Source organism: Giraffa tippelskirchi, chromosome 7, assembly GCF_054371585.1.
Source record: "Giraffa tippelskirchi isolate mGirTip1 chromosome 7, T2T-mGirTip1v1.2.pri, whole genome shotgun sequence".
Lineage (NCBI taxonomy): Eukaryota > Metazoa > Chordata > Mammalia > Artiodactyla > Giraffidae > Giraffa > Giraffa tippelskirchi.
Genome location: NC_137281.1, coordinates 105,159,474 through 105,184,693, shown reverse-complemented (window position 1 = coordinate 105,184,693; position 25,220 = coordinate 105,159,474). Strand labels below are relative to the sequence as shown.

The window sequence follows — 25,220 nt, the reverse complement described above, 5'->3', positions numbered from 1 at the left end:
TGACCCGTAATTTACTAGACTATACTAGTGCAAATTCAAGTGATATATTCTTTAAACGATAGTTTGCTCTCTTTGGTCCCTTAGAATTTAGGTACAGTTGCCTTTTACTGAGACTGTTTTACTGCCCATTGACAATGCGTATATTTACATAGGTTCAGTAAGAATTTGTCCTTTTTACGAGGTTACAATTAGACAAATTTGAAGATAAATCTCATTTAATTAGATGTGAAAAGCTCACCATTAAGGAACAAACGTTATACTTCATGAGTGGAACCTGTGTCCACAAAGTCCTCCTGAGAACCTAACCTCAGACCTCTTGTGTGGCATATAGGATCCTAGCCTGCAGTAAGTGAGGAAGGCCACTTCTCGTAGATCTGCATGACTTCAGGTAGAGAAGAATTTACTTACATTTGTAGATGTACCACAGATGAAGCCAGTAGTGTTTTGTTTTTTTCTTTTTTGGCTTCCGTAGCTTTGAGTTAGAAGCAAATAGTAATTTTTAAGTCTCTGAAATAATAGAGGCTATTGAAAATAAAATTCCAAATTTCTTGTGAATTCTTCAGGCAGCAGTGATTATTATGGCTTTGTACTCTTGATACCATGTGGCTCTAGATTTGCTGTCTATAGTACAGGAGGTTCATGTAGTATATATTAGTGTTAACATTTCTTACTACACCTGTGTAAATCAGTCCCAAGAAGCAGAGTAGCTTGTATATGTGTAATCAAGAATAATTTTAAATATTGTGATTGTGAGACTTAAAAATTATCCAAAATTTGAAAAGAGACAAAGAGCATAAAATGTTGGTTTAATATCCTGCCAGGTGTTGTCTAGCCAGTACTTCTGGGGATTCTAGGGATGTATATCTTTGATTTGCTACCCTTTCTTAAAATTTTTATTTATTTTTTTGGCTATCCTGGGTCTTCGTTGCTGCACTCCAGCTTTCTCTAGTTGGCAGCGAGTGGAGGCGACTCTCTAGCTGTGGTGCATGGGCTTCTCATTGTAGTGGCTTCATTGGTTGTGGAGCATGGGCTCTAGATGCACAGGCTTCAGTAATTGTGGTATGTGGGCCCTAGAGCTCAGACACAGTAGTTGTGGCACTCAGGCTTAGTTGTCTAGCAGCATGTGGAATCTTTCCAGACAAGGGAACAAACCTGCGTTGGCAGGCAGATTCTCAACCCCTGGGCCACCAGAGAAGTCCCTGCTACTTTTGATTAGGCTTTTTTACAACTTGTTAAAAGTGGGCTTTAACTTGTAGAAAACTGACAGTGCAAACAATTCTTGTCTGATGGCAATGAAAATTAATTTCATGTAATAAGATATTCAGATTATTTCTGTCAGGAGAAAAGATATCCCCAGAGGTTGCAGTTTTATTGTCCTCAATTGGCAATCTTACACAATCACTCTCTTCTCATCCATGCTAAGTACTTTACTTACTTCATTTCTTTTAGTGCCAGTTTTATCATCTAGTTGTCTCATTAATTAGTTAAATAACTTTTATCAGTTACTAAAATTATATATTGTCTTCTGGTGACGACTGTTTCTGTTGTTTTCTATTTTTGTCTTTGGTTTTCAGTGGTTTTACTATGATATGCATAGTTGATTTTCCTTTGTAATAACCTTCTGAGGTTCATAGTGCTTTTCTAGAATCTGTGATTTGGTGTTTTTCATCAGTTTGGGAAAGTTCAGTCATATTTTCTTTTGACCTGTCTTCCAATTCACTAATATTATTTATTGCTCTCAGACAAGAATCATTTGGAATTGTTCTGTTATCTGATTCCTCTGATGTCTATTTTTATGGTCTGTTGTTGTTTTGATTTTCTCCTCACATGCTTGATTATTTTATTGCGTTCATGCATTGAGTAGGAAAAGTAATAGATATGCTATGAGACCTGAATAATGTTACCCTCCTTTAGAAAGGGTACTTGCTTTTGACAGGTAGCTAAGGACACACATAATCCCAGATTACCTTACTCCAATCAAGAATTGAATTGATTTCCAATTCACTCCTTCTCCTGGGATGCAGCCTTGTTCAGGGTCACTATTCATACCTGAACTTACCAGGGATAACCACCCCCCCCCAACCAACCCCCACACCTTTTACTTGGACCCTGAACTCAAATTTTTATTCTCCTTAGTTGTCCTGTGACTCTATCTAAATTCATGCTCAGCTTGCCAGCCTGTCAGCTGCTTCTTAACTATTAGATAAATGATCCTAAAGTAGCTCCAAGTATGGTGATCACCTTTCTGAGTTTTCCTCTCCTAGATTTTTATCCTGTAATTGTTTACTACCTACCTTGTTTGCATTTTTTGTTTCCTAAAAGACTTGCTTTGTGTATTTTGTCCAGTTTTTCTCAATAGTTAGAATTATCTAGGCTACCATAATAGAATTATCTAGTCTACCATTTAAATTTAAAATGTTTATACAGTTAGTACACGAATACATACTCAGTATATAGAGAAGTTCATAGAATTAAAATTGAAGGTCTTTCTTATCACTCTTGGCCCAACCAGTTCCTCATCTCAGAGTAACCACTGTTATGTTTGGTGTCCTATTTATGATTGCTTCCCTTCCTCCCTTTCCAATTAAAAAGGAGAGGTGTTTTTGTTTTTTTTCATTGAGAGGAAAAATCTCTAGAATTTAAATAACTACAGAGTGCCTTAGGTTTAACTCAATGTAAAGTTTAAGCTTATATATCAGACATGGCCTTTTTCTTTTTTTTCCTTTTTCAGTGTAACTTAGCACTTAATGATGCAAAAATTCTTTCCATAGAATAAATCTTTTTTTATCATTTAAAGATCTAAAGAATTTTTCAATTTTAATAATTTTAGATGTGTAGAAAATTTGCAAAGATAATAAAGAAAATTCCTGTATACCCTTCACTTAGTTTCTCTTAATGTTAACATTTTACATAGCCATGGTACATTTGTCAAAACTTAGAAATTCACATTGGTACATTACTGCTAATTAAACTATAGGTTTTATTTAGGTTTCCCCAGTTTTTCTACTCATGTTCTTTTTTTGTTGTTCCAGGATTCAATCCAGGATACCCCCCTTGCATTTAGGGCCTTTTCTGTTTTGAAGTCTCTGCACAATTGACATGTATACTGTCTAGATTCCAGAGGCCCAGTTAGTGATAAGTTTAGAATAGGTATTCAAGATTTATATATGAGAGTAAGTGCTTGGGAATTTTCACTGTGTTATCTAAGAGAAATATGTTGGTTGATTCTGAGAGTAGATCTTGAAGATTGCTCTCTTGTCTCTTTATAGCAGGATCTGAACGTCTAGTCTTCATGTCTGAAATTTTGATGTGTGGTTTATCTAAAATTGATCAGTGTAAAGAAAGTCAGTTTATTAATTTGTGATACGAAGCTTCCAGTAGGAAAGACTCTGGAGAAAATAAGATTAGAAAGTAGATTTTTTTAAGTACATCAGAATCAAGTGCAGTGTTTCCCCAGGTAAGTTCCTTGACACCACTTCTGTAAGATAATAGCTTAGAAAAATGGGTCCCCTACTCATAAAGCTGAAGAACTTTGAGAATAAATAAGGTAAAGAAAATTTTTTTAACTCTAGGACTTACCACTGCCTTTAATATGATAGTGTGATGTGTATGTGCCCTAGGGAAGGGTATGTTACATAGAATTTCCAAAACTTACTACGTCACATAATTTTTTTTTTTTTTAATGGGAAGTAGTGGGAGCCATCTTAACAAAACTTTTGGGAAACCTTGGTTTAAAGAAAGCCCTTTTAGGGAAGTAACTACCTTACTTGAATCTTCCAGATGCTCTTGATAACTGAACAGTTTGATTCAACAAACATTTATTGAGCACTTTCTACATGCCAGGCCTTATGGCCAGGTCTGTTTTTCAAGTCACATCTTTATGAACTAATTAGACACTATATGGACTTCTGTCCAAGTCTCCTACTTTCCTTCTGCGGTTAACATTTCTGTTCTTTAAGTTAAATAAATATTTAAATTTCTAAATGCATGGTTTCTTTGAAGTTAGAACCGTTAGCAGTAGGTCCTACTCTTTCAACACCAGAAACTTCAGATTATCTACAGGCATACATCATTTTACTGAGCTTTATTTTATTGTGCTTCTCATATGCTGCTTTTTTTTTTTTTCCAAATTGAAGGTTTGTGGCAGTCCTGCATCAAGTAACTTTTTGCTTGATGTGCTATTTTTCAACACCCTTTGCTCACTTTGTATCTCTGTTTCTTTTTGTTAATTCTCACAATATTTCAGACTTTTTCATTACTATTTTTATAGTAATCTGTGATCAGTGATCTTACCACAAACAGCTTGCTGAAAGCTCAGATGATTAGGAGTTCTTAGCGAATAAAGTATTTTTAAGTTAAGATACGTACATTGTTTTTACAGTGTATTGTTTATACACTGTTATATGTTGTATATTATATATCACATTATATTATTACACATTACAGTATAGTGTAAACATTACTTTTATATGCACTGAGAAACCAAAAAAATTAATGTTGACTTGCTTTATTGCAATATTTGCTTTATTTCAGTGGTCTGAAACCAAACCTATAATACCTTAAAGGTATACCTGTGTATCTGTGATCAAGGTGAATCGTGGCCTCATCTAGTAAAATTTATGTTATTCCTCATCAGGTTGACACTATTCCCACCATCTTTGATGACAGCTTCTGAGTACTTGCTAAGGCATTTGTGACTGTTCCATGAATGCTTTTTTGTATTTTAATTATACAGCAACCTGTAGCTTCACTATCTATAATACATTTGGAGGGTTGTGTTCTTTGGGCAGTTCATTTTCATTAGGCTTTTCCCCTCTCTTTTATTAAAAAGATTATGTTAAATTTTAAAAAGATTTTTTAAATCCTCACTTTTTAATGAAAAAAAAAAAAGTTGAAGTGTTAGTCACTCAGTCATGTCCACCCTTTGCAACCCCATTGACTGTAGCCCGCCAGGCTCCTCTGTCCATGGGATTTCCCAGGCAAGAATACTGGAGTTAGTTGCCGTTCCCTTCTCCAATGGACCTTCCCAACCCAGGAATCGAACCTGGGTCTCCCCATTGCAGGCAGATTCTTTACTGTCTGAGCAAATAAGTATTTTAATTTTTCCATGTATTTGCCTCCCATTTGCCAGGACACAGGATTTTTTGTCTTCCAATTTTTTTTCTTATTATAAAACATTTTTCTACATTTTAAACATAGTCTTAACAGCTTTTAAATATCTTGTCATATTGATATAATTTATTTAACACTTTCCCCAATTTTTACCTTTAGGCTGTTTCCAGTTTTTTTCCTGTTGTAAATAAGCTGCAGTTTAAGCATGTAGCTTTTGGTTTTATTAAGTTACTACATTAGGCCACATAAATAACCAATTGTGGAATTCCTTGATCAGAGGGTATTATGACCTTTATTGATTTTGCCACATAACTGCTATTAAGGGACAAATTGCAAGTGAAAATATAAATAAACAGCTTTGTGTTTGGTTTCTGAAATATATATGGCTTTTCTTAATAAGCCACAGTGTTTGTAGATTTGCCTCAAGTAGGTGCAACATTGAGCTCAGCCGGTGGTCATCAAGGTGTTAATTGATTATTTTAATAGTGCCCTCTGCTATAGAACCATCAGACAGAGTTTAAAGTTGCTCCAGATCCCTTCATTGTGTTTCAGACTTGGAGTGTTTAGATTTATTTATTTTATTTCACACTCTATGCTGGGTCAGTGTAAGGAGCACTGTTGAGATGCGACTCAAATGCTTTTTGTTAGTAACTTCCTTTCTGTAGCCTTCATTGGAGTTTTAAGAGACATTTCCTTTCTCAATTTTTAAGAAAATTTAAGAATGATTTAGGAAAAACATTAAATTATATTTTATTCTATTACAGGGGAACATTGTTCTTACGGATTATGACTACCTAATTTTAAATATCCTAAGATTTCGAACTGATGAGTCTGATGATGTTAAATTTGCTGTTCGTGAACGCTATCCAATTGATCATGCTAGAGCTGCTGAACCGTTGCTTACCTTGGAAAGGTAACATGTTTTGTTTATTAACTCATTTCATACTGTATTAGATAGTAAAATAGATTATACGTCAGGATATGAAAGAACTGTCACATAAGGAAATAATTTGTTTACTTGCATAAAATAAATTTGGACTGCTTGATTATATAAATGTGCACTTGAATGTAAGCAGTTAAGCCTTATTTGGGAGTAGCAAGTGTATATTTTTTTAATCTTAAGTTTGTTGTTACTTCAGATGTTTATAATTTCTTGGTGAAGTGAGGGGACTTATTAGCTATTCTTTAAGAAGACAATGGATGTCTTGGCAGAGTGCGAAAGGAGATAGAAATTCTGGTTTAGCTAAAAGAAATAGGAATATGGTGGGATAAGGTTCTGACTGTAACTATAATCTTCTGACTAGAAGACTTTGCTGACTAAGAGGCTACAACAGTGGTTTTCAAAGTTTAGCGTGCATCAGGGATCACCTAGAGGGCTTGGTAAAGTACAGATTCCATGCACCACTCCCCCTCTAGTTTTTGATTAAGTAGTTCTGGTGTAGGTCCTTGGAATTTACATTTCTAAGAAGTTTGTAGGTGAAGTTGATGCTGATTAGGGGATTGTAATGGCCCACAGCGTCCTTAAGTTCTTTCTAAATGCTTAATTAGGTAAAGCCATTTCAGGTGTTTAGGTATATTAACAGGGAGGGATAAATTGGGAGATTGGGATTGACATATACACACTACTGTGTACAAAATAGATAATGAATAAGAACATGCAAAAAGCACAGGGAATTCCACTCTACCTTGTAGTGACCTATATGAGAAAAGAATCTAAAAGAAAGAGTGGATATATGTGTAGGTATAACTGATTCACTTTACTGTACACCTGAAATTCTTAACATTTTAAATCAACTATACTCCAATAAAATTTTTTTTAAAAAGATGGTAACACCAATCTCCACAAACTACATTTAACTATTGCATAAAAATGTGTCTTTTCATGTCATATGGGCACACTGATGACAAGCAGTATGACTTAGTTGAAAAAGTATTGGGTTTCTTTGGAAAACTTGATTTCGAGTCCCAGCCTGTAGTTCAGGAACCTAGTAACCTTAGATAAATTACTTCTATGACTCCCCCCTCCCCCTTTTTGTACCTATAGAGTAAACTAACTCCTCTTGTATTTTAGGATATTTTGAAGATCAGGTAAATAGATGCGTGTCAAAGTATTGTAAATATTTCTGTAAGATCTATTAAATATAAGATAGTAAGGGGTGTGTTAATTTTGTTTCACAGATTGACTGAAATACTAGCCAGTGCACCTAAGGGTGAACTATTGAAGAGAGTTCTTAACCCATTACTTCGTGAGTAATCCTACATAGAGCAACAAAGTGTTTGTAAAATAATATGGTTTTCAGGAATATATTTAACACATTCAGATCTAGTTCTAGTAGAAATTTAGATCTAGTAGAAAATTAGAACAACTTGATAAATTTAGAAAGGAGTTTAAAATGATCTTTCGAGTAAATAGAGGTTTATTTTCAAAGAAAGAGAAATTTGTTATACTGTATGAACTTTGACCGTTACCTTTTAGATCTTATTTAACAGCAATACAGTTATGTAAACTAATAGTATGTTATCTAGTACTTGATTGCTAGCTGTAGTTTTCTAAGAAATCAGTTGGTTTTTTTCAGTGTCATAAGCTTTTTGGTTTAATAACCCACTTAGCTTGGTTGGGTTTTCTTTGTTTTTGCTTTTTCATTTTTATTGGTGAGTCGCAGAGCATTCCAGGATCTCCTGGTGCTGTTGATAACCAGTGTAAAGATTTTCCAATAACCTTTTATACTTGAGAAAAGTCATCACTTATTAAGGAATCTGAAAAGGACATATGGGAAGACAGGTACCATTGATTACTAGGGGAGTTACTCTTCCTCTCCTATGGAATTAGAATGCATTAGGAAGTTATCTTTAAAACTTTCCATTAGTATAACATGTGTGTAATTTGTAAGTTTGTATTTTTCAATAGAAAAATTTTTATTCTGTTAATGTGGTATATTACATTAACCAGTTTTTGGATGCTAAACCAACCTTGCATCCCTGGTCTATAATCCTTTTTATATGTGGCTAAATTCCATTAAATTCTTGTAACTTTTTGCACTGACTTCCACAGGTTTATTGTCTCAAATTTTTATAAGTAATTTCTAGTAACTGTCATTTCTGATAACATTTCAAAATAAGTAAACTAATTGTTATTTTCACTGGCTACTGCTATTGAGTAGATGACTTATATTGGGATATATATTAGTATTATATTTTGAATGTGAAATTTTATAGGAAAATACTACAAAGAATATCCTTTGCTTTTATAGCCTATGGGCCAGCTCTCATTGAGCACTGTCTTATAGAAAACGGATTCCCTGCCAATGTCAAAGTGGATGAAAAATTTGAAAGTAAAGGTATATGTGCATGCTACAAGTTTTGCCCATTTTTATTTATTTCGTTTTTTAAACCTATGAAAATTATTTCTGGGAAAAGTTATCAGTGAGTTCATAGTTTTAAACTTAAAAACAATTTGACCTAAGAGTGTTCTGTCCATATGATATTCCTAACTTCGTACTCTAATGTGACATTTTATCCCTAGTAACATGCAGTTTAACCTCTTGATGTACCCTGTTACCTTTCAATTAGAAATATTCTCCCTCCCTCCCCCTAAATTTTTGAAGGGGTTATTGCTCTTGAGACAATCTCTGGAGGCTTGAAGGAGTTGAATTATTCACTTTCAGACTCAGCACCTGAGGTGTTTCTAGAAGTAGCATTATTTTTGCATTTTAACTCTAAGTGCTGTGCTGTGACTACATAATGAATTAGGCTTTTATAACTACTTAAATTCACTTTCTAAATTAATTAAACCTAAATTAACTTCCAGATTAGGATAATAAAAAATTATAGGAAAGATAAGGAGAATGGAAGATTTGGTCTTTGACAAGTTTTTAATTTGCAGATTCTCATGTAAAATTAAAAATAATCATTTTTGCTATTTATGTTTTGGGATTATATATTGTTTCTTAAGGTTTAGGGATCATTTTTATGCTGTCAAATTTTTTTGTGAATTTAAAAATACAAACTGAATGTTTGAAATGAATGATTTAGCTGCTGAAGTATATGAATTCAGTGCAGTCCTGTTCAAAATGCCAACAGGTGGTATTCCTAATTAAATAACTTTATTGTTTCATAAGCGCTTTCTATTTTCCACATAGATGTTTAATAATAGCTAATGGACAATTGATTGGTACTCATTCTTTCCTTTCTTATTTCCCTATTAGATATTGAAAAAGTACTTGTTTGTCTACAGAAAGCAGAAGAGTATATGAAAACAACATCCAACTTCAATGGAAAGGTAGTGCCACATAATACTTGCTATATATTGTTGTGGCTTAGATATTAGAATTTTCATTGAAGGATCAGTATATGTAAATTTTTTGTTGTAATTTGGAAATTTAACACCTGTAATATGCTTGTTCTAGGGTAGTTTTTTTTTTTTAACTGCTGTTGGTTTCTGATTTTTGTTCTGTTCTTTAAATCTTCTACAAAGTACTGTGTCAGTATCAGCACTCTCAGAAATTTGAGGAATTTGAAGATATTTCCTTTTAGGTTGATTTTTAGATAGAACAGCACATTTTAATTTGCCAGCATTTTCTAAAAATTTAGTAACATCTTTTTAAGTATTAAAGATCTGCTGAATTACCTCATATCTTGTTTTTCTTTCCTATTCCAAGTATAACTTTACTTACAAAAAAGTTTAGGAAAAATTGTGATTAATTATAGCTAAATTCAGTCCAAATACACCCTTCACCCAGTTATTAAAATGAACTAAAATTTCCTACTAGCAGTGTGAACCAAAGACTTTTTCTGCTGGAAGTAAAGTGCCTTTGGCTTTTTTAAATTGCAAAACATCTGAAAAATGGAAGAAAAAGGCAAAATGCACATGTATCATCCCACTACTTTATCAAATCATTAATAGTAATTTTCTTTATTCCCTGTTTTTCTCTTGTCCATGTGAATTAGTAGGTTCTAATGATTCTTACTGATTCTTAAAAACATCATTTTGAGAAGTGATACAATCAGTAGACAAATCTTACTGATTATTTTTAACTAGAGTAATTTTATAAGCTAATAAAGTCAATATCATTCAAGGAAAGTAAATCTTTGTTAATTATAAATAGAAATTAGTTTTAATGTTGGATTTTTGTAGGGGTATATCATTCAGAAAAGAGAAATAAAACCAAGCCTGGAAGTAGATAAGCCAACTGAAGACATACTCACGTAAGTATGTAGGCATGGGTCTGTCTGCTTTGGGTGTTTATTAATGTTCTTGAATGTGATATAGTAAATATGTTTTACAGGTATGAGGAATTTCATCCTTTCTTGTTTTCTCAACATTCACAATGTCCATATATAGAATTTGAATCATTTGACAAGGTGGGTTTTCTGATTCTGTTTTTTGACCAGTTAGCATGATATGAATTATTAGATTAATCCAGCTTCCTTTGAGAATTGAAAGTATTTTTGCTTTACAATCACTATAAATCTGGACATTAAAAATCAGTGCGGTCACAGATACAGACTGTTGGAAAAGTTTGTTGCCACTTTATTTTAAGATGAAGGACCAAAGATCTGAACTTAATTTGATTCTTGACTGTTCAGCTGTATAATACATTTACTGGAAATCTGCTCAAGTTCTTCGAGTGGTGTTATGAAACAAAATGCACTCTAAAATTCTGTGTATGAAAGTTGATGCAGAGACCATATTTTTTTGTTTTTTTTTTCAGCTGGTTGATTCTCTTTTTTCTTTTTTTTTGATAAGGCCGTAGATGAATTTTATTCCAAGATAGAAGGTCAGAAAATAGATTTAAAAGCTTTACAACAGGTATGGTATTATTAAAAACATTTATATTAAGCCTTAAGTGTGGTTTATATAAAACCACACTTTAATATAATATAAATAACATTATATTTAATATAATTTATTGTATTAAATTTATTTAATATTAACTGGCTTTAAGTGTGGTTTGCTGGATAGGTGATGCTGTCATACAGGAATGGGTAGCCTTTTAGAAGTAGTATGGGAATGCCCTGATCTCTTGGGATATTGATAAAGGTCCAGGGAACCGTTGTTAAACAGACAAAAACCTCACTCATTTGCTCTATCAGAATATCAAATACTCTCTAAACCAGAAAATAGAGTGACAAAGAGGCCTGTTATTTATTCCCTAGTATGATTTGCTTTATTACAACTACCCAGAGCTTCTCAAACTTTGCTGTAAAAGGAATAGTGTTTCAAGGAGGAGATTTCTAAATGGGCCAAAGGAGTGAAAGTGAAGTGAAAGCTGCTCAGTCATGACCAACTCTTTGTGACTCCATGGACTGTAGCCTGCTAGGCTCCTCTGTCCATGGAATTCTCCAAGCAAGAATACTGGAGTGGGTTGCCATGCCCTTCTTCAGGGCATGTTCCCAACCCACAGATCGAACCCAGGTCTCCCGCATTGCAGGCATATTCTTTACTATTTGAACTACCAGGGAAGCCCCGGGCCAAAGGAGAGGGAAGTTTTTTCAATACATATGTTAAAGTGGGCTTTTGAACTAGACCTTTAATATGCTTTGTGTGCATCATGACTCCACAAGGAAGGTTTAATATGCTATGTTTTCCCAGCACATCTTACCATGTTTCAGGGGCTTTCACTGCAGAGAAGTTTTAGAAAATGGCCACAGTCACTCTTGAGTTCAAGGAGATTTGATTTTTTTTTTTTTGATTTTTAAAAATATTCATAAGATCTTAAAATATGTGTGCAAAAACTTTACGTGAATGCCTGTGTCCTCCCCACCCTCAGTTGTTTTTTCAAAAAAATTAGTAAAAATCAGAATTTCAAAGCAGGTGGGTTACCAGTTACATAGTATGTTTGCCACATGGTGGCAGCACGTTAGCAAGTAAACATGTTTAAGGGTAACATTGAACCTCATATTTTTATGTGCATCAGAATACACATGGATTATATTAGCAGTTGTGCATTCTTTTAATAGTCACCATTCTTACAATTTAAGTATTTTTAATATTACATCCAGCATGCAAATATTCATTAATTGGTGATGCTCTGACTATTGTGAAAAATTAGCTCTCATGTCAGTAAGTTGTGTGGAACTTAAAATGTAAGTTCCAGGTGATAAAATGGTACACAGTCATCCCTCACTGCCTGCAGTGGATTGTTCCAGGAGCCTCTATGAGTACCAAAATCCAAGGATGTTTAAGTCTCTTTTACAAAATGGTATAGTACAATGAATATAGTTGGCCTCCCATATCTGTAGGTTTTGTATCTGCAGATTCTGAGTACTGACTATGTAAAAGGTCAGCTAACTACCATGGGCCTTTGTGTAATAAATTTAGTAAAAAGAATAGATACAAATAAGAGAAATTAAAAGCAGCAATAAAATAAAAAGAAGCTATTTTAGGAACTAATGCTAAGGATGCATTCCCCCAAACTTTACATTTATGTCATAGGGGAAAATGTCTTGAATTCTGCCTTGAAAAACGCAAGGGCATTAGGGACATATCTTAAATAGATCTTCCTATATAGGGAATGGAAGGTAGATGGTCAGGAGAGGTAATTTTGGAGCATGAAACACTTTGGGGTAGGATAGACCTGGGGAGGTGGACTTCAGGGAGCTTCAGCTGGCTAGTAACAACATTGAGGAGGCAGAAGTAGGGGTGGGAGAGTGAGTCTCAGGAGGTAAGAGAGAGAAGGTACAGATGGTAGAAGAAATCTGATTTTTAAAAATTCTATTTTGTCAACAAAAGGAAAAACAAGCATTGAAGAAATTAGATAATGTCCGAAAGGATCACGAAAACAGATTAGAAGCTCTTCAGCAGGCTCAGGTACCATGTTTAGCTTTCTTTCAGATATTTTTTCAAAAATGGGAACTTTAACTGTTATTGAAACAAATATTCTTTTGGCTTATTTCTTAAGGAAATAGACAAACTTAAAGGAGAACTTATAGAAATGAACTTACAAATAGTTGACAGAGCCATTCAGGTTGTTCGAAGTGCTTTAGCCAACCAGATAGATTGGACAGAAATCGGGTTAATTGTGAAAGAAGCCCAGGCTCAAGGAGATCCTGTTGCAAATGCAATCAAAGAATTAAAACTACAAACAAACCATGTAACAATGCTGCTAAGGTAAGTTTGATTCTTAGTTAAGCAGTTAATGTTTATTTTGCTATTTAATTTTTCACTGTATTCATTAAAAATTTATTTGAAAATTTTTCTTTGAAAATACTGGGAAACATTAATTTACATTAAAATAATGCAACTTTTTAAGTACTGTAGACCATTTATAATTTCATTGAGAAAAAAATTGAAAATAAGAAAGTGATGTCATTGACATTAGTGAAATACTATTGAATATTTTTAATAGAAATCCATACTTGTTATCAGAGGAGGAAGATGACGATGTTGATGGTGACACCAGTACTGAGAAAAATGAAACCGAACCGCCAAAAGGAAAAAAGAAAAAGCAAAAGAATAAGCAACTGCAGAAGCCTCAGAAAAACAGGCCATTGCTTGTTGATGTTGATCTCAGCTTGTCAGCATATGCCAATGCCAAAAAGTAAGTCACAAATTTAAGTATAAATTTTTATTTATTTTTTGGCTGTGTTGTAAGGCATGCAAGACTTCAGTTCCCTGACCACCGGGATCAAACCTGTGTCCCCTGCAGAGAAAACATGGATTCCTAACCACTGGACTGCTGGGGAATTCCCATAAGTTTTAGGTAAAATATTATCTGCAATAAATCTGTTAGGGTATTAAGGATAAGAAGTATTATTTTGACTATATATACTTCGGGGTGAAATACTTTTCAGAAAATATTTTAAAACCTTGTGCATTATTTAACTTTTTCATATACAGCATACAAAACAAAGTTACATAATGTGCAAAACTTGTTCTTAATTGTTTGAGAGTCTGTAAAATTAGGAATAATGTAAATGGAAAACTAAAGTGTAAAGATTTTATCTAAAATTAAGAGATACATTTTTCTAGGTATTATGATCACAAGAGATACGCTGCTAAGAAAACGCAGAAGACTGTTGAAGCTGCTGAGAAGGTACTTAATATGTCTTAGAGTAAACGTTCATTGTTTTTCTCTGCCTTATTAATTTAATGGACTTAATTATTTCTTCTGTTTTTAAATGAGGTTTTCAAATTCAGAAATACCTTTCAAATTCAATTTTGCTTACAATGGGTGTATTTCCAGTATTTATTTTCTCCCCTAAGCCTGTCTTCCCTGGATTTCTCTATCTCAGTAATTTCCCCTTTGCTCAAGTTAAAAATACTGGAGTCATCTTGGACTCTTCTCATATTCAATAAGTCCTTTTAAATAAAAATGAAGTCATTTTTCTCTGTTCAGAATCTTCCGGTTTCTTCCCATCTTATTTAAGACACTATAAAGCCCTTCTGGCTCATCAGGTCCTACACGATCTACTTCCCTTTGATCACATCACCTATCCTGTTACACGGGGCTTCCCTGGTGGCTCAGTCAGTGAAGAATCCACCTGCAGTACTGGAGACTGGAGTTTGATCCCTGGTTGGGAAGATCCTCTGGAGAAAGAAATGGCAACTCATGTCAGTATTCTTGCCTGGAGAATCTCATAGGCAAAAGAGCCTGGTGGGCTGTAGTCCATGGGGTCACAAGAGTTGGACATGATTTGGCAACTGCACCACACAGTTATATACTCTTTCCAACTACAGTGGAATCTTAAGCTGCTCCTACAACAGTGGCCCATACTACTTTCTCAGGGCCTTTGCACTTGTTCTTTCTGCCAAGAATGTCATCCCTCAGATATTTTTCATGGTTGGATCCCCCTCTTCATTCATGTGTCTACTTAAATAAGCCTTTATCAGAAAGGCCTTTTTGGACCACTCTCAGTAAAAATACGACTGCCCTCAATCCCCCTTTACTCTTTGTTTTTCTTGTTTAAAACATACGCACCAACATATGATTATCTATCTTCCCTCTAGAATGTAGATTGCATGAAAGTGGGATCTTTGTCTGTTTTATTCATTGCTATGTCCCAGTCCCTAGAATATTGCCTGGAACCTAGTCACACTAAAATCTGTTAAACGAATGGCCTTCGTGACTTAGTTCTATCTTCCTCTCCAACCTCATTTTTTGACACTTTACCTATGATCATACTTGCTGGTCAAGCTGCCCCTTTCCTTATCCTTACAATGCTCTTCTTTTTATTCTTTGCATTGGTAATTCCATTAATCTTCAGGCTTCAGCCTAAATGCCATTTCCTCAGAAATACCTTTGACCATAATCAATTATAAATCTAGGTTCCCTTGTTACACTCTCATAGCATCCTTTGTAGCATTTACCATGTTTATTTGAATAATTATGTATGTATGTATCTCTCCTCCTAGACCCCAGTGACTTATTCATTGTTGTGTCTCTGACATCGAGCCCCAAACCTACTGTATGGTTGCACTGATTATCTGGCAAATAAATGAACTGTTTGAACCTCCCCCCCTGTTTTTTTTGTAGGTCTTGAGCAGATATTTGTTTAAAATCATTTTAATATTTAAGGCAAAGTTTTTTTCATTACTTTCATATGCATGTTGTGTGTATTAATGTATAGATTGTGTCATTTTGTGACATTTAAAAAACTATTTCTTGTCCTATCATTTACTTGGTATTAAATAAATTTTCAACAAATTACTTAAAAACTCTTTTCCTATAAATAGGCATTCAAATCAGCAGAAAAGAAAACAAAGCAAACGTTAAAAGAAGTCCAAACAGTTACCTCTATTCAAAAAGCAAGAAAAGTATATTGGTAAGTGTTCATTTTTAAAATATGTTTTGTTTTTATCAAACTTATACATGCACATTGTTTAGAAAATCAAGCAGTTCTACAAAGCATGTTAAAAAACCACTAACCCTGCACTTTTGTAGCTAGCGGTCTCAGAGTCGTGGCATGCGGGCTCCCTAGAGGGCAGGCTTTAATAGTTGCGGCATATGGGCTCTCTAGTTGTCGCCCATGGCCTTAGTTGCTCTGTGGCATGTGGGATCTTAGTTCCCTGACCAGGGATTAAAACCACGGCACCTACATTGCAAGGTGGATTCTTTACCGCTGGACCACCAGGGAAGTCTCTGGCCTGCTCCTATTGCCTCCTCTCCCAAGGAAACTTTTAGTTCTTTTAGCTGATTATTTTGCTAGGTACTTCCATTTCTCTTAGTAATATATTGCTGCCTAATTTTTCTGTTTTACACTCTATTAATAACTTCCCATTATGGAAAGATGAAGATTTTATTCTTTTCATTTGTGCTCCATTACATACACACACACCACCTAGCTTCTCAATATAGTTACAGCATAATTTTGTCAAGATTGATATTCTGTATTAAGAGTATTACGGATATTTAAATTGTAGTCACAGCTTGATCATACAGTATTCTGCTTTCTTTTCCTTTCCTGCTCAGCATTTTATCTTACCTGAAGTTAATAATTGTCTTGTTTCATTTGCTTTCTTTTCTTTTGTTCTTATTATTAATCATGTTCAAATTCTCTTCCAAGTATGTTCAAACACATTGGAATCTTACCAGTATCTTTTCCTTGCAGAAGTCTTCACTGGAGCTTTTTGATCTACTTTGTTCTAGATGGTTTCTCTAAGCATTTTAAATTCTCCTTTTATTATTATTCTGCAAGTTCTCTTTAATCTCTCTCTCTCCTGAATCTCAAATTTCCTTTTTCTCTGGTGATGGACTATGTGGTCTAGAAACTTCATGAAAAGGGGTATGTAAGAGGTAAAGTTTTGAGGTCTCCAATGTGTAAAAAAATTATTTTACTCTTAACAGTTTGGATGGGTATTGAATTCTAATTTGAAAATGTTTTCCTCAGACTTTTGAAAAGGCATTGTTTCATTGTATTAACTTCCAGATTTGATCTTGAAGTTTGGTGTCATTTGACAGTTGAATTTTAATAAGAAACTTATTTTTGCCTTTCTGTAAGCTTCTGGATCTTTTTTTTTTCTCCTCTTAATTTTCCAAAATTTCATAAGAATATAGGTTGGTGAGGATGTTTTTATCCTTATGCTGGATAATTTGTGAGCTTTTTTCATTTGGAAACTGAGAAATTTTCTTGAACTATTTCTTTGAAAATCGCCTACCCTCTGTTTGTTTTTTGTTTTGCTTTCTTTTTCTTACTTTCTAAAAGTCTCATTTCATACATATGGGACCCCCTCAACAGTTCTCCAGTTTTACTGCTTTTTTTTTTTTTGTCTCTCTCTTTTTGTTCTGTATTCTGAGATGTTTTTTCAACTTTATCTTCAATCCTTCCATTGAATTTTTTGATCTTCTATTTCTTCCTATCATGTTTAAATTTTGAGCTATTTTTGGTTTTGTACTGTTTTTTAACAGTACATTTCTTTATAACTGAGAATAGTTTTGCTGTATTACATTTTATTTAGTATTCTTTTCTTGACAGGTCTGTCTTCTCCAAGTTTCTTTTTTCTATTTTTTGGTTTTGTCTCCAGTGTTCACTTGTGTTAATGTCTGGTGATCCTTGACTGTCTGCTCATGTTTTCTAGTAGAACAGTAAAATGCTGATTGGAAGTTCTTTGTGGCTTGTTGGACTTGTAAAATAATCTGTGTGGGCCATTTTCTTTGCAACTCTTAATGTCTTTTTGCCACTTCTTTTTGCCTCTTCAGCTGGTCTCATTTCCTAGAAAAGCTTCTTTTGCTTATGCTTGTGAAGTGAAGACTTTGCTGTCTCCATTTTAGGAGCCCAGTGGAAATAATAAGCTAGAGAGTCTTAGTATCCAGTATTTCATACATTTACTTAATTGCCCTATTTTTACATATTAATATATGTAATTTGTGATTTATTTCCCCTAGTCTAGTGATCCTCTTTGTACCCTTTTTAGAGATTTAATTTCTGGCTTTTCTGTTAGAATGTTGAAGGAATAGTTAGCACCATGTTCAAAGCTGGAAAAATCTAGGGAAGTTGTTACTTCTTAATCAGATTTTTAGCCAGCCTTTCTGTTTTAAACTTCATCTTAAACCCTATTTCTAGCAGTACCTTGTGCTTTTTATGGGTCACACAAGTGTAAGTTGATTTGTTTCTTGACTTTTTGCACCATCAGCTTATGATTCAGCTTCTTGAGTCGGCTCACTTGTCCATTTATTTTCCAGCTTTCAAAATTTTGTTGCTTTTTTTTTCCCTAGCATCTCTTGAATATCATTGACCTATAATTTTCATTTCTCATAATGCTTTTGTTAGCTATTGATACAAGATTATATTATCTCATAAAACAACTGAGAAGTGTTCCTTTATCAATTGTCCTTGATGGAAGTCATCTGAGATTTTCTTTATGGAAAAGTTTTTCATTACAGATTCAAATTCTTCAGTAAATAATAAGACCGCTCAGATTTCATAGTTTTGGTTAGCAGTGCTCTTCTAAGATGTTCTCTATTTTGTCCAAAGTTTGAAATTTATTGGCAAAAAGTTTATAATATCCAACTTAACTTTCTTTTCTTTTTTTTGGCTGTACCATGTGGCGTGTGGGATCTTAGTTCTCTGGCCAGGGATCAAACCTGTGCCCCCTCTAGTGGAAGCGTGGAGTTTTAACCACTGGTTCATCAGGGGAGTCCCTCCACTTAACTTTTTAACATCCCTAGAATCTTTAATTACTTCTCTGTTTTCATTTAAGAATTATTTGTGCCTTCTCTTTTTCTTAATTAATCTGACCAGAGGATTTTCAGTAGTATTAGGATCCTTAAAAAACTAGTTTTTAACTATTGATCTCCATATTATATATATGCTATTTTAATAATTATTTTCATCTTTCTGCTTTTCTTTGGGGTTTTTTTTGCATTTCCCTTTCTGATTTCTGGAAACAGAAACTTAGTTCATTGATTTTTTTCCCCTTCCCTCAGCTTCTTTTCTAATATATTTAAGCAATAAATTTCCATCAGCATGGCTTTATCTGCATCTAAAGCATTTTGTTGTTTAGTATTTTCATTATCTTTCATGTCAAGATATATTCTCATTTCCAGTGTGATTTCTCCACCCGTGCATTATTTAGAAGTATATGTCTTACTTTCCGAACATATTGAGAGGGGGATTGGTTATATTTTGTTACTGATTTTTAGCTTAATTTGTGTAATAGAGATGATATTCTGTATCTCAGACATTTGATGTTTGTTGAAACTTGCTTTCTGGTCCAGTGTATTTATAGACAGCTTTATTTATAAATGTTTCATGTATAATTGAAAAGAATGTCTTTTCTAGAGTTATTGAGTACATTTCTTTAAATATCAAGTTATGTGTATTAATCATGTTCAAATTTTTGGCACCTTTGATTCTTTTTAGTGATTGTTTTTCCAATTACTGAGAGAGATGTGTTGAATATCACACAATTACGGATTGTTGCTCCTTTTACTTTTGCATTTTTGCTTCATATATGTTAAGGCTATCTAGTTAGGTGATACCAATATAGCACTGTTTTATCTTTTCAGTGAGTTGAGCCTTTTGTTAATTTTAATAAAATGTCCTTTTAACTTACATCTGTTTATCTGTGCGAGATGTTCAGACTGTTTCAACTGGTTTTGGTTAGTGTTTGCATGGTATTATCGTTTGCCATCGTTGTATTTCAACATTTTTATATCCTTATGTTTTAAAGGATATATATATCGTTTTTTTTCCAGTCTGACAGTCTTTGCATTTTACCTGGAGAAATGACTATGTGTGTGTGTTAGTCACTCAGTCATGTCCAATTCTTTGTGACCACATGGACTGTAGCCTACCAGGGTCCTCTGTCCATGAATTCTACAGGCTAGAATACTGGAGTGGGTTGCCATTCCATTCTCCAGGGGATCTTCCCAACCTGGGGATCGAACCCAGGTCTCTCTCATTGAAGGCAGATTCTTGACCGACTGAGCCACCAGGGAAGCTCCAAGAGAATTAACTACGTTTATATTTAATACAATTTCTGATATATTTTGGTTTAAATCTGCTGTCTTACTGTTTGCTTTCTATGTGTCCCATTCTATGTTCTTTTTTGTCTTCCTTATTGCTTTCTTTTGATTAGTTGATGGTATTTTTTTGGCCTGTTAGTTATGCATTCCTTGGCTAGGATGATTACAAAATACATCCTTAATTTACCTTTCTCATTCTTTTTGTCCTTCTTGGGTATATGTCATTTTATAAACCTTTTTAACATCAATAGGGAAGTGGTTAAATCCATAGTATATCCATTCAACAATGAGGAAGATATATTTTTAAGTAAAAAGAGAAAAAAAGATGCAGAACAGTGTGTTGTGTCTAAAAAAGGTTTAGAATAAGCAGTTTATTTTAGCTTTTTTATATATAAAGAAATACTTGAGAGTGGTACATTGGAAGGTAATGGCCCCTTGGTCAGTAGCAGTAGAAGATGAAGAGATGTAGGATCTCTCACTCTACATTTCTGTATAGTCTTAAAGTTTGAACCATATATATGTATTACTTAATAAAAAATCATTTTAGAAAATAAGAGTAGAATCCTTCTGCCGTTATATTTGATATAAGGGAGTTTCGTTTAATGCCTGTGCTCAACTTGTCATTTTTTTTTTTAATATTTATTTATTTGGCTATGCCAAGTCCCTTAGTTGCAGCATGAGGGGTCTAGTTCCTTGACCAGGGGTCGAATCCAGTCCCTCTGCATTGGGAGTACAGAGTCTTAGCCACTGGACCACCAGGGAAGTCCCCAATCTATCTTATTTAACCAGAAATTTTAAAATTGTAGGTTAAATCATAAAAAGATTATCTTACTAGTCATATGTAGCATAGAAATATTTATGTTCATCTCATTTTCTAAATGTCATACAAATATACACTCTTCACTTAAAAAAAAAAAAAAAAACCTTATTTTGTATTGGGGTGTATAGCCGGTTAACAGTGTTGTGGTAGTTTCAGGTGAATAGCGAAAGGATTCAGCCAAACATATGCATGTATCTGTTCTCCCCCAATCCCACCTCCCATCCAGGCTGGCACATAACACTGAGCTGAGTTCCATGTGCTATACAGTAGGTCTTTGTTGGTGATCCATTTTAAATATAGCAGTTACACTCTTTTTATCTGTGGTGGTATGTATTAAGCATGAAAACCCAAGTTAATTTGCTTCTTCAGAAAAGTTGTAATTTTACAGTTCTGATGACAATTTTTGGTTTTATGTATTTTAAGTGTAAAGAATGTCATGTATGTAAAGATTAAGTTGATTAATTGAAGACAAAGAATGTCATATATGTAAGCATACAGTTAATTGAGGACAGAATGGGAAAACAATTTTTCTTTCTTACCTGCAGTCCCAAAGAATACCCAGTGCCCCACTGAAAGAGAGCTAAACCTAGGGACCAGGTGACATTTTATGCTTTTTGTAATTCGTTATTACAACTTCAGTCTAAGACTGTCTATATGGGAAGGAGATAAAGAGAGAACATTTTTTTAAACATAATAGGAAATTGCTTTCTATCTATTTCTGCTTTATTGACTATGCCAAAGCCTTTGACTGTGTGGATCACAATAAACTGTGGAAAATTCTGAAAGAGATGGGAATACCAGACCATCTGACCTGTCTCTTGAGAAACCTGTATGCAGGTCAGGAAGCCACAGTTAGAACTGGACATGGAACAACAGACTGGTTCCAAATAGGAAAAAGAGTACATCAAGGCTGTATATTGTCACCCTGCTTATTTAACTTATATGCAGAGTACATCATGAGAAACGCTGGGCTGGAAGAAGCACAAGCTGGAATCAAGATTACCGGGAGAAATATCAGTAACCTCAGATATGCAGATGACACCACCCTTATGGCAGAAAGCGAAGAAGAACTAAAGAGCCTCTTGATGAAAGTGAAACAGGAGAGTGAAAAAGTTGGATTCAACCTCAACATTCAGAAAACTAAGATCACGGCATCTGGTCCCATCACTTCATGGGAAATAGATGGGGAAACAGTGGAAACAGTGTCAGACTTTATTGTTTGGGCTCCAAAATCACTGCTGATGGTGATTGCAGCCATGAAATTAAAAGATGCTTACTCCTTGGAAGGAAGGTTATGACCAACCTAGATAGCATATTTAAAAGCAGGGACATTACTTTGCCAACAAAGGTCCGTCTAGTCAAGGCTATGGTTTTTCCAGTGGTCATGTATGGATGTGAGAGTTGGACGGTGAAGAAAGCTGAGCGCCGAAGAATTGATGCTTTTGAATGTGGTGTTGGAGAAGACTCTTGAGAGTCCCTTGGACTGCAAGAAGATCCAACCAGTCCATCCTAAAGGAGATCAGTCCTGGGTGTTCATTGGAAGGACTGATGTTGAAGCTGAAACTCCCAATACTTTGGCCACCTCATGTGAAGAGTTGACTCACTGGAAAAGACCCTAATGCTGGGTAGGACTGGGGGCAGGAGGAGAAGGGGACGACAGAGGATGAGATGGTTGGATGGCATAACCAACTCGATGGACATGGGTTTGGGTAAACGGGAGTTGGTGATGGACAGGGAAGCCTGGTGTGCTGCGATTCATGGGGTCGCATAGAGTTGGACACGACTGAGCAACTGAACTGAACTCAACTGAAGACTGTCTTAAGAGTATCCTGAGGCAATTTATTACAAGTTTTCAGTAAAATTCAGCTTGATATCTTAAGAAAAGAAATTAAGCCATCAAATTGTCTTAACCTACACATAGGATAGCCTTCTGGTTGATTTTGTTGATTAAAAGGATCTGAATTCAGGCAGCTATGAAGGGAAAAAAATGTTAACTTTTTTCTTTAAAATTTGGTAGGTTTGAGAAATTCCTCTGGTTCATTAGCTCAGAGAACTATCTAATTATTGGTGGACGAGATCAGCAACAGAATGAAATAATTGTGAAAAGATACTTGACACCAGGTAAGTAAGATTAAAATTCTAAAGAATTTTCTCTTAAGTAATTGGATTGGTTATCTCAATATTAGATGTAGATTTTCATCTTGTACTCCTTTGTTTGACAGATTTAATTGGTAGTGTTTCATGGTTTATGGTTGAATATGTGCTTTGATACTTAATTTTCATTTTAAGTGAATATTCCTAAAGGATTAATGCTGAGCTAATCTGTAGATTTCTGATTTTCTGCTACATTAACAAAATAGCTTTTAATTCTCCAAAGTGGCTGGAGATCACATTTTTTAAAGTTTAATTTTTAAATGCTGAAGTTTGTAAACATTTTATACATTTAGAAGCAGAGCTTCATCTCCTGTGTTGTAAGGCCTCTCATTTGTTTTTGTTTGCTGATAACCATCACTTCACTGTGGCTGAGCCCTCAGTATGGGTATCAGAAATCAATAAGTCAATATCAAAGCTAATCTTATGTCCTTTGAGGATCCAGAAGCAGGAAAGAAAACAACAGGGTTCAGGTTACATGTTACCCAGGGCTTGCTCTCTATCTTCTCTAACTCATTCATTGTGAGCTGAGCCTTTCATGGAACTGTCTGGGCTTTGCTCTTCTTTGAGTTTCAAATCTCAGATGAACTATCCATGGCAAACAATGGCTGCTCATTTTTTCTGTTAGAAACCAGGCACTTTACTTTTCCCTAGTTGACCATCATCCATGCAACCATCTATTTCCTCATTTATTCATTTGTCATCACACACTTCAAAATAAAACTAGAAGTCCTTATTGTGGCTTACAATGTTCCTAGCTTCTTCTCTAGTCTCATTTCTTACTTCAGTCTGGCTTCATGATTGTTTGTCACATTTGTCAACCATCTGTGGTCCTCAGGACCTTTGCATTTGCTAGGATGACTCATCACCAGATGTTTCTCACCAATCAGCAGGCTAGCTTGGGCTCGCTTATATGGTAACTCAGCAAATTTCTGAGAGGAAAAAGAGGAAGCATACAAGGCCTGTCTAGGCCTAGACTGGGAACTGGTATTTGGTCACGTCTGCCACATTCTCTTGATCAAGGGGTAGGCCCATATCTGAGTGACAGGGAAGTGGACTCCACCTCTTGATGCAGCTTCAGGGTCATAGAGCAGAGAGGTGTGGATAGAGGGAGGGAGAAGAACTATGACCATTTTATCTGCCTTATTAGCATAGCTTTCCTCTGAGGAGGCCTATGAGAAATCCTCCCACAGGTGGGAGATGGTCTTTTCTTTATTTATTTTCTTATATGTTTTGGGTTTTGAACCCTTTAAAAAATAAATAAACAGTTTCAACTTAAACAGAAATAGGACTTAACAGTAGTATTTATTTGTTTTAAAGGGGACGTTTATGTCCATGCTGACCTTCATGGAGCAACTAGCTGTGTAATTAAGAATCCAACAGGTAATGTAATTCATTCTATTATTCAGAACTTTAATTCTTTTGTTTAAACTATTTTTAGTGTAAGAGAAAAAACACTAATAGAAATAAGGGACACTTTATAATGATGTTTCAATCCATCGATAAGATATAGAGTAGAAATAAAACAGAATAGAAAGACTGTAGAGAAAATCAATAAAACCAAAGTTAGTTCTTTGAAAAGATCAATAAAATTGATAATCCTTTAACTATACTAACTAAAAAAATAAGATTCAAATTCCTAAAGTCTATAGGACTTTTAAAGAAGACTGAACATCAATCCTTCATAAACTCTTCCAAAAGACAGAAGAGACAGGAACTTTCTAACTCATTCTATGGGACTAGTATTACCCTAACAACAAAACCAGACAAAGATATTACGGCAAAGGAAACCACTGACCAATGTCATTTATGAATAGAGACACAAAAATCCTCAACAGACTATTAGAAAATTGAATCCAGCAGTATATTATAAGGATTATACGTATGATAAAGTGGGATTTATTTCCAGGAATGCAAGGTTAGTTTAACATATGAAAATTAATCAGTGTAATACTGTATATTAGTAGACTAGAGGACAAAAACCACATGATGATCTCAACTAATGCAAAAAAGCCTTAAAGCTTTTGGTAATAATCTAGTATTCATTTGCGATAAAAATACTCAACAAACTAAGAATAGATGGACACATCCTCAAGTTGGTAAATAACATCTTTATAAAATCCACAGCTAAAAATCATGCTTAATTGGGAAAGACTGAGAGCTCGTCCCCCAAGATCGGGAATAAGATGAACACGTCTGTTCTTGCCACGCTTCTACTCAACATTGTGTGG

At 34.5% G+C, this 25,220-nt stretch overlaps 1 protein-coding gene across 11 annotated transcripts in view; it reads left to right on the top strand.

Moving 5' to 3' along the window:
- The window catches only part of NEMF (nuclear export mediator factor), a 54,776-nt gene that overhangs the window by 7,028 nt on the left and 22,528 nt on the right, over nucleotides 1–25,220 (top strand). For 10 of the 11 annotated variants that reach the window (XM_081511241.1, XM_081511240.1, XM_081511233.1 and 7 more), the window contains 14 exons: nucleotides 5,877–6,025; nucleotides 7,291–7,358; nucleotides 8,364–8,450; nucleotides 9,318–9,391; nucleotides 10,247–10,317; nucleotides 10,398–10,473; nucleotides 10,859–10,921; nucleotides 12,845–12,922; nucleotides 13,014–13,222; nucleotides 13,461–13,652; nucleotides 14,084–14,147; nucleotides 15,788–15,876; nucleotides 22,856–22,959; nucleotides 24,310–24,372. In XM_081511241.1, the coding sequence (XP_081367367.1) occupies nucleotides 5,877–6,025; nucleotides 7,291–7,358; nucleotides 8,364–8,450; nucleotides 9,318–9,391; nucleotides 10,247–10,317; nucleotides 10,398–10,473; nucleotides 10,859–10,921; nucleotides 12,845–12,922; nucleotides 13,014–13,222; nucleotides 13,461–13,652; nucleotides 14,084–14,147; nucleotides 15,788–15,876; nucleotides 22,856–22,959; nucleotides 24,310–24,372 (1,387 nt within the window). The remainder of the gene's footprint in view (nucleotides 1–5,876; nucleotides 6,026–7,290; nucleotides 7,359–8,363; nucleotides 8,451–9,317; nucleotides 9,392–10,246; nucleotides 10,318–10,397; nucleotides 10,474–10,858; nucleotides 10,922–12,844; nucleotides 12,923–13,013; nucleotides 13,223–13,460; nucleotides 13,653–14,083; nucleotides 14,148–15,787; nucleotides 15,877–22,855; nucleotides 22,960–24,309; nucleotides 24,373–25,220) is intronic. The other variant, XM_081511237.1, reaches the window with a different exon arrangement.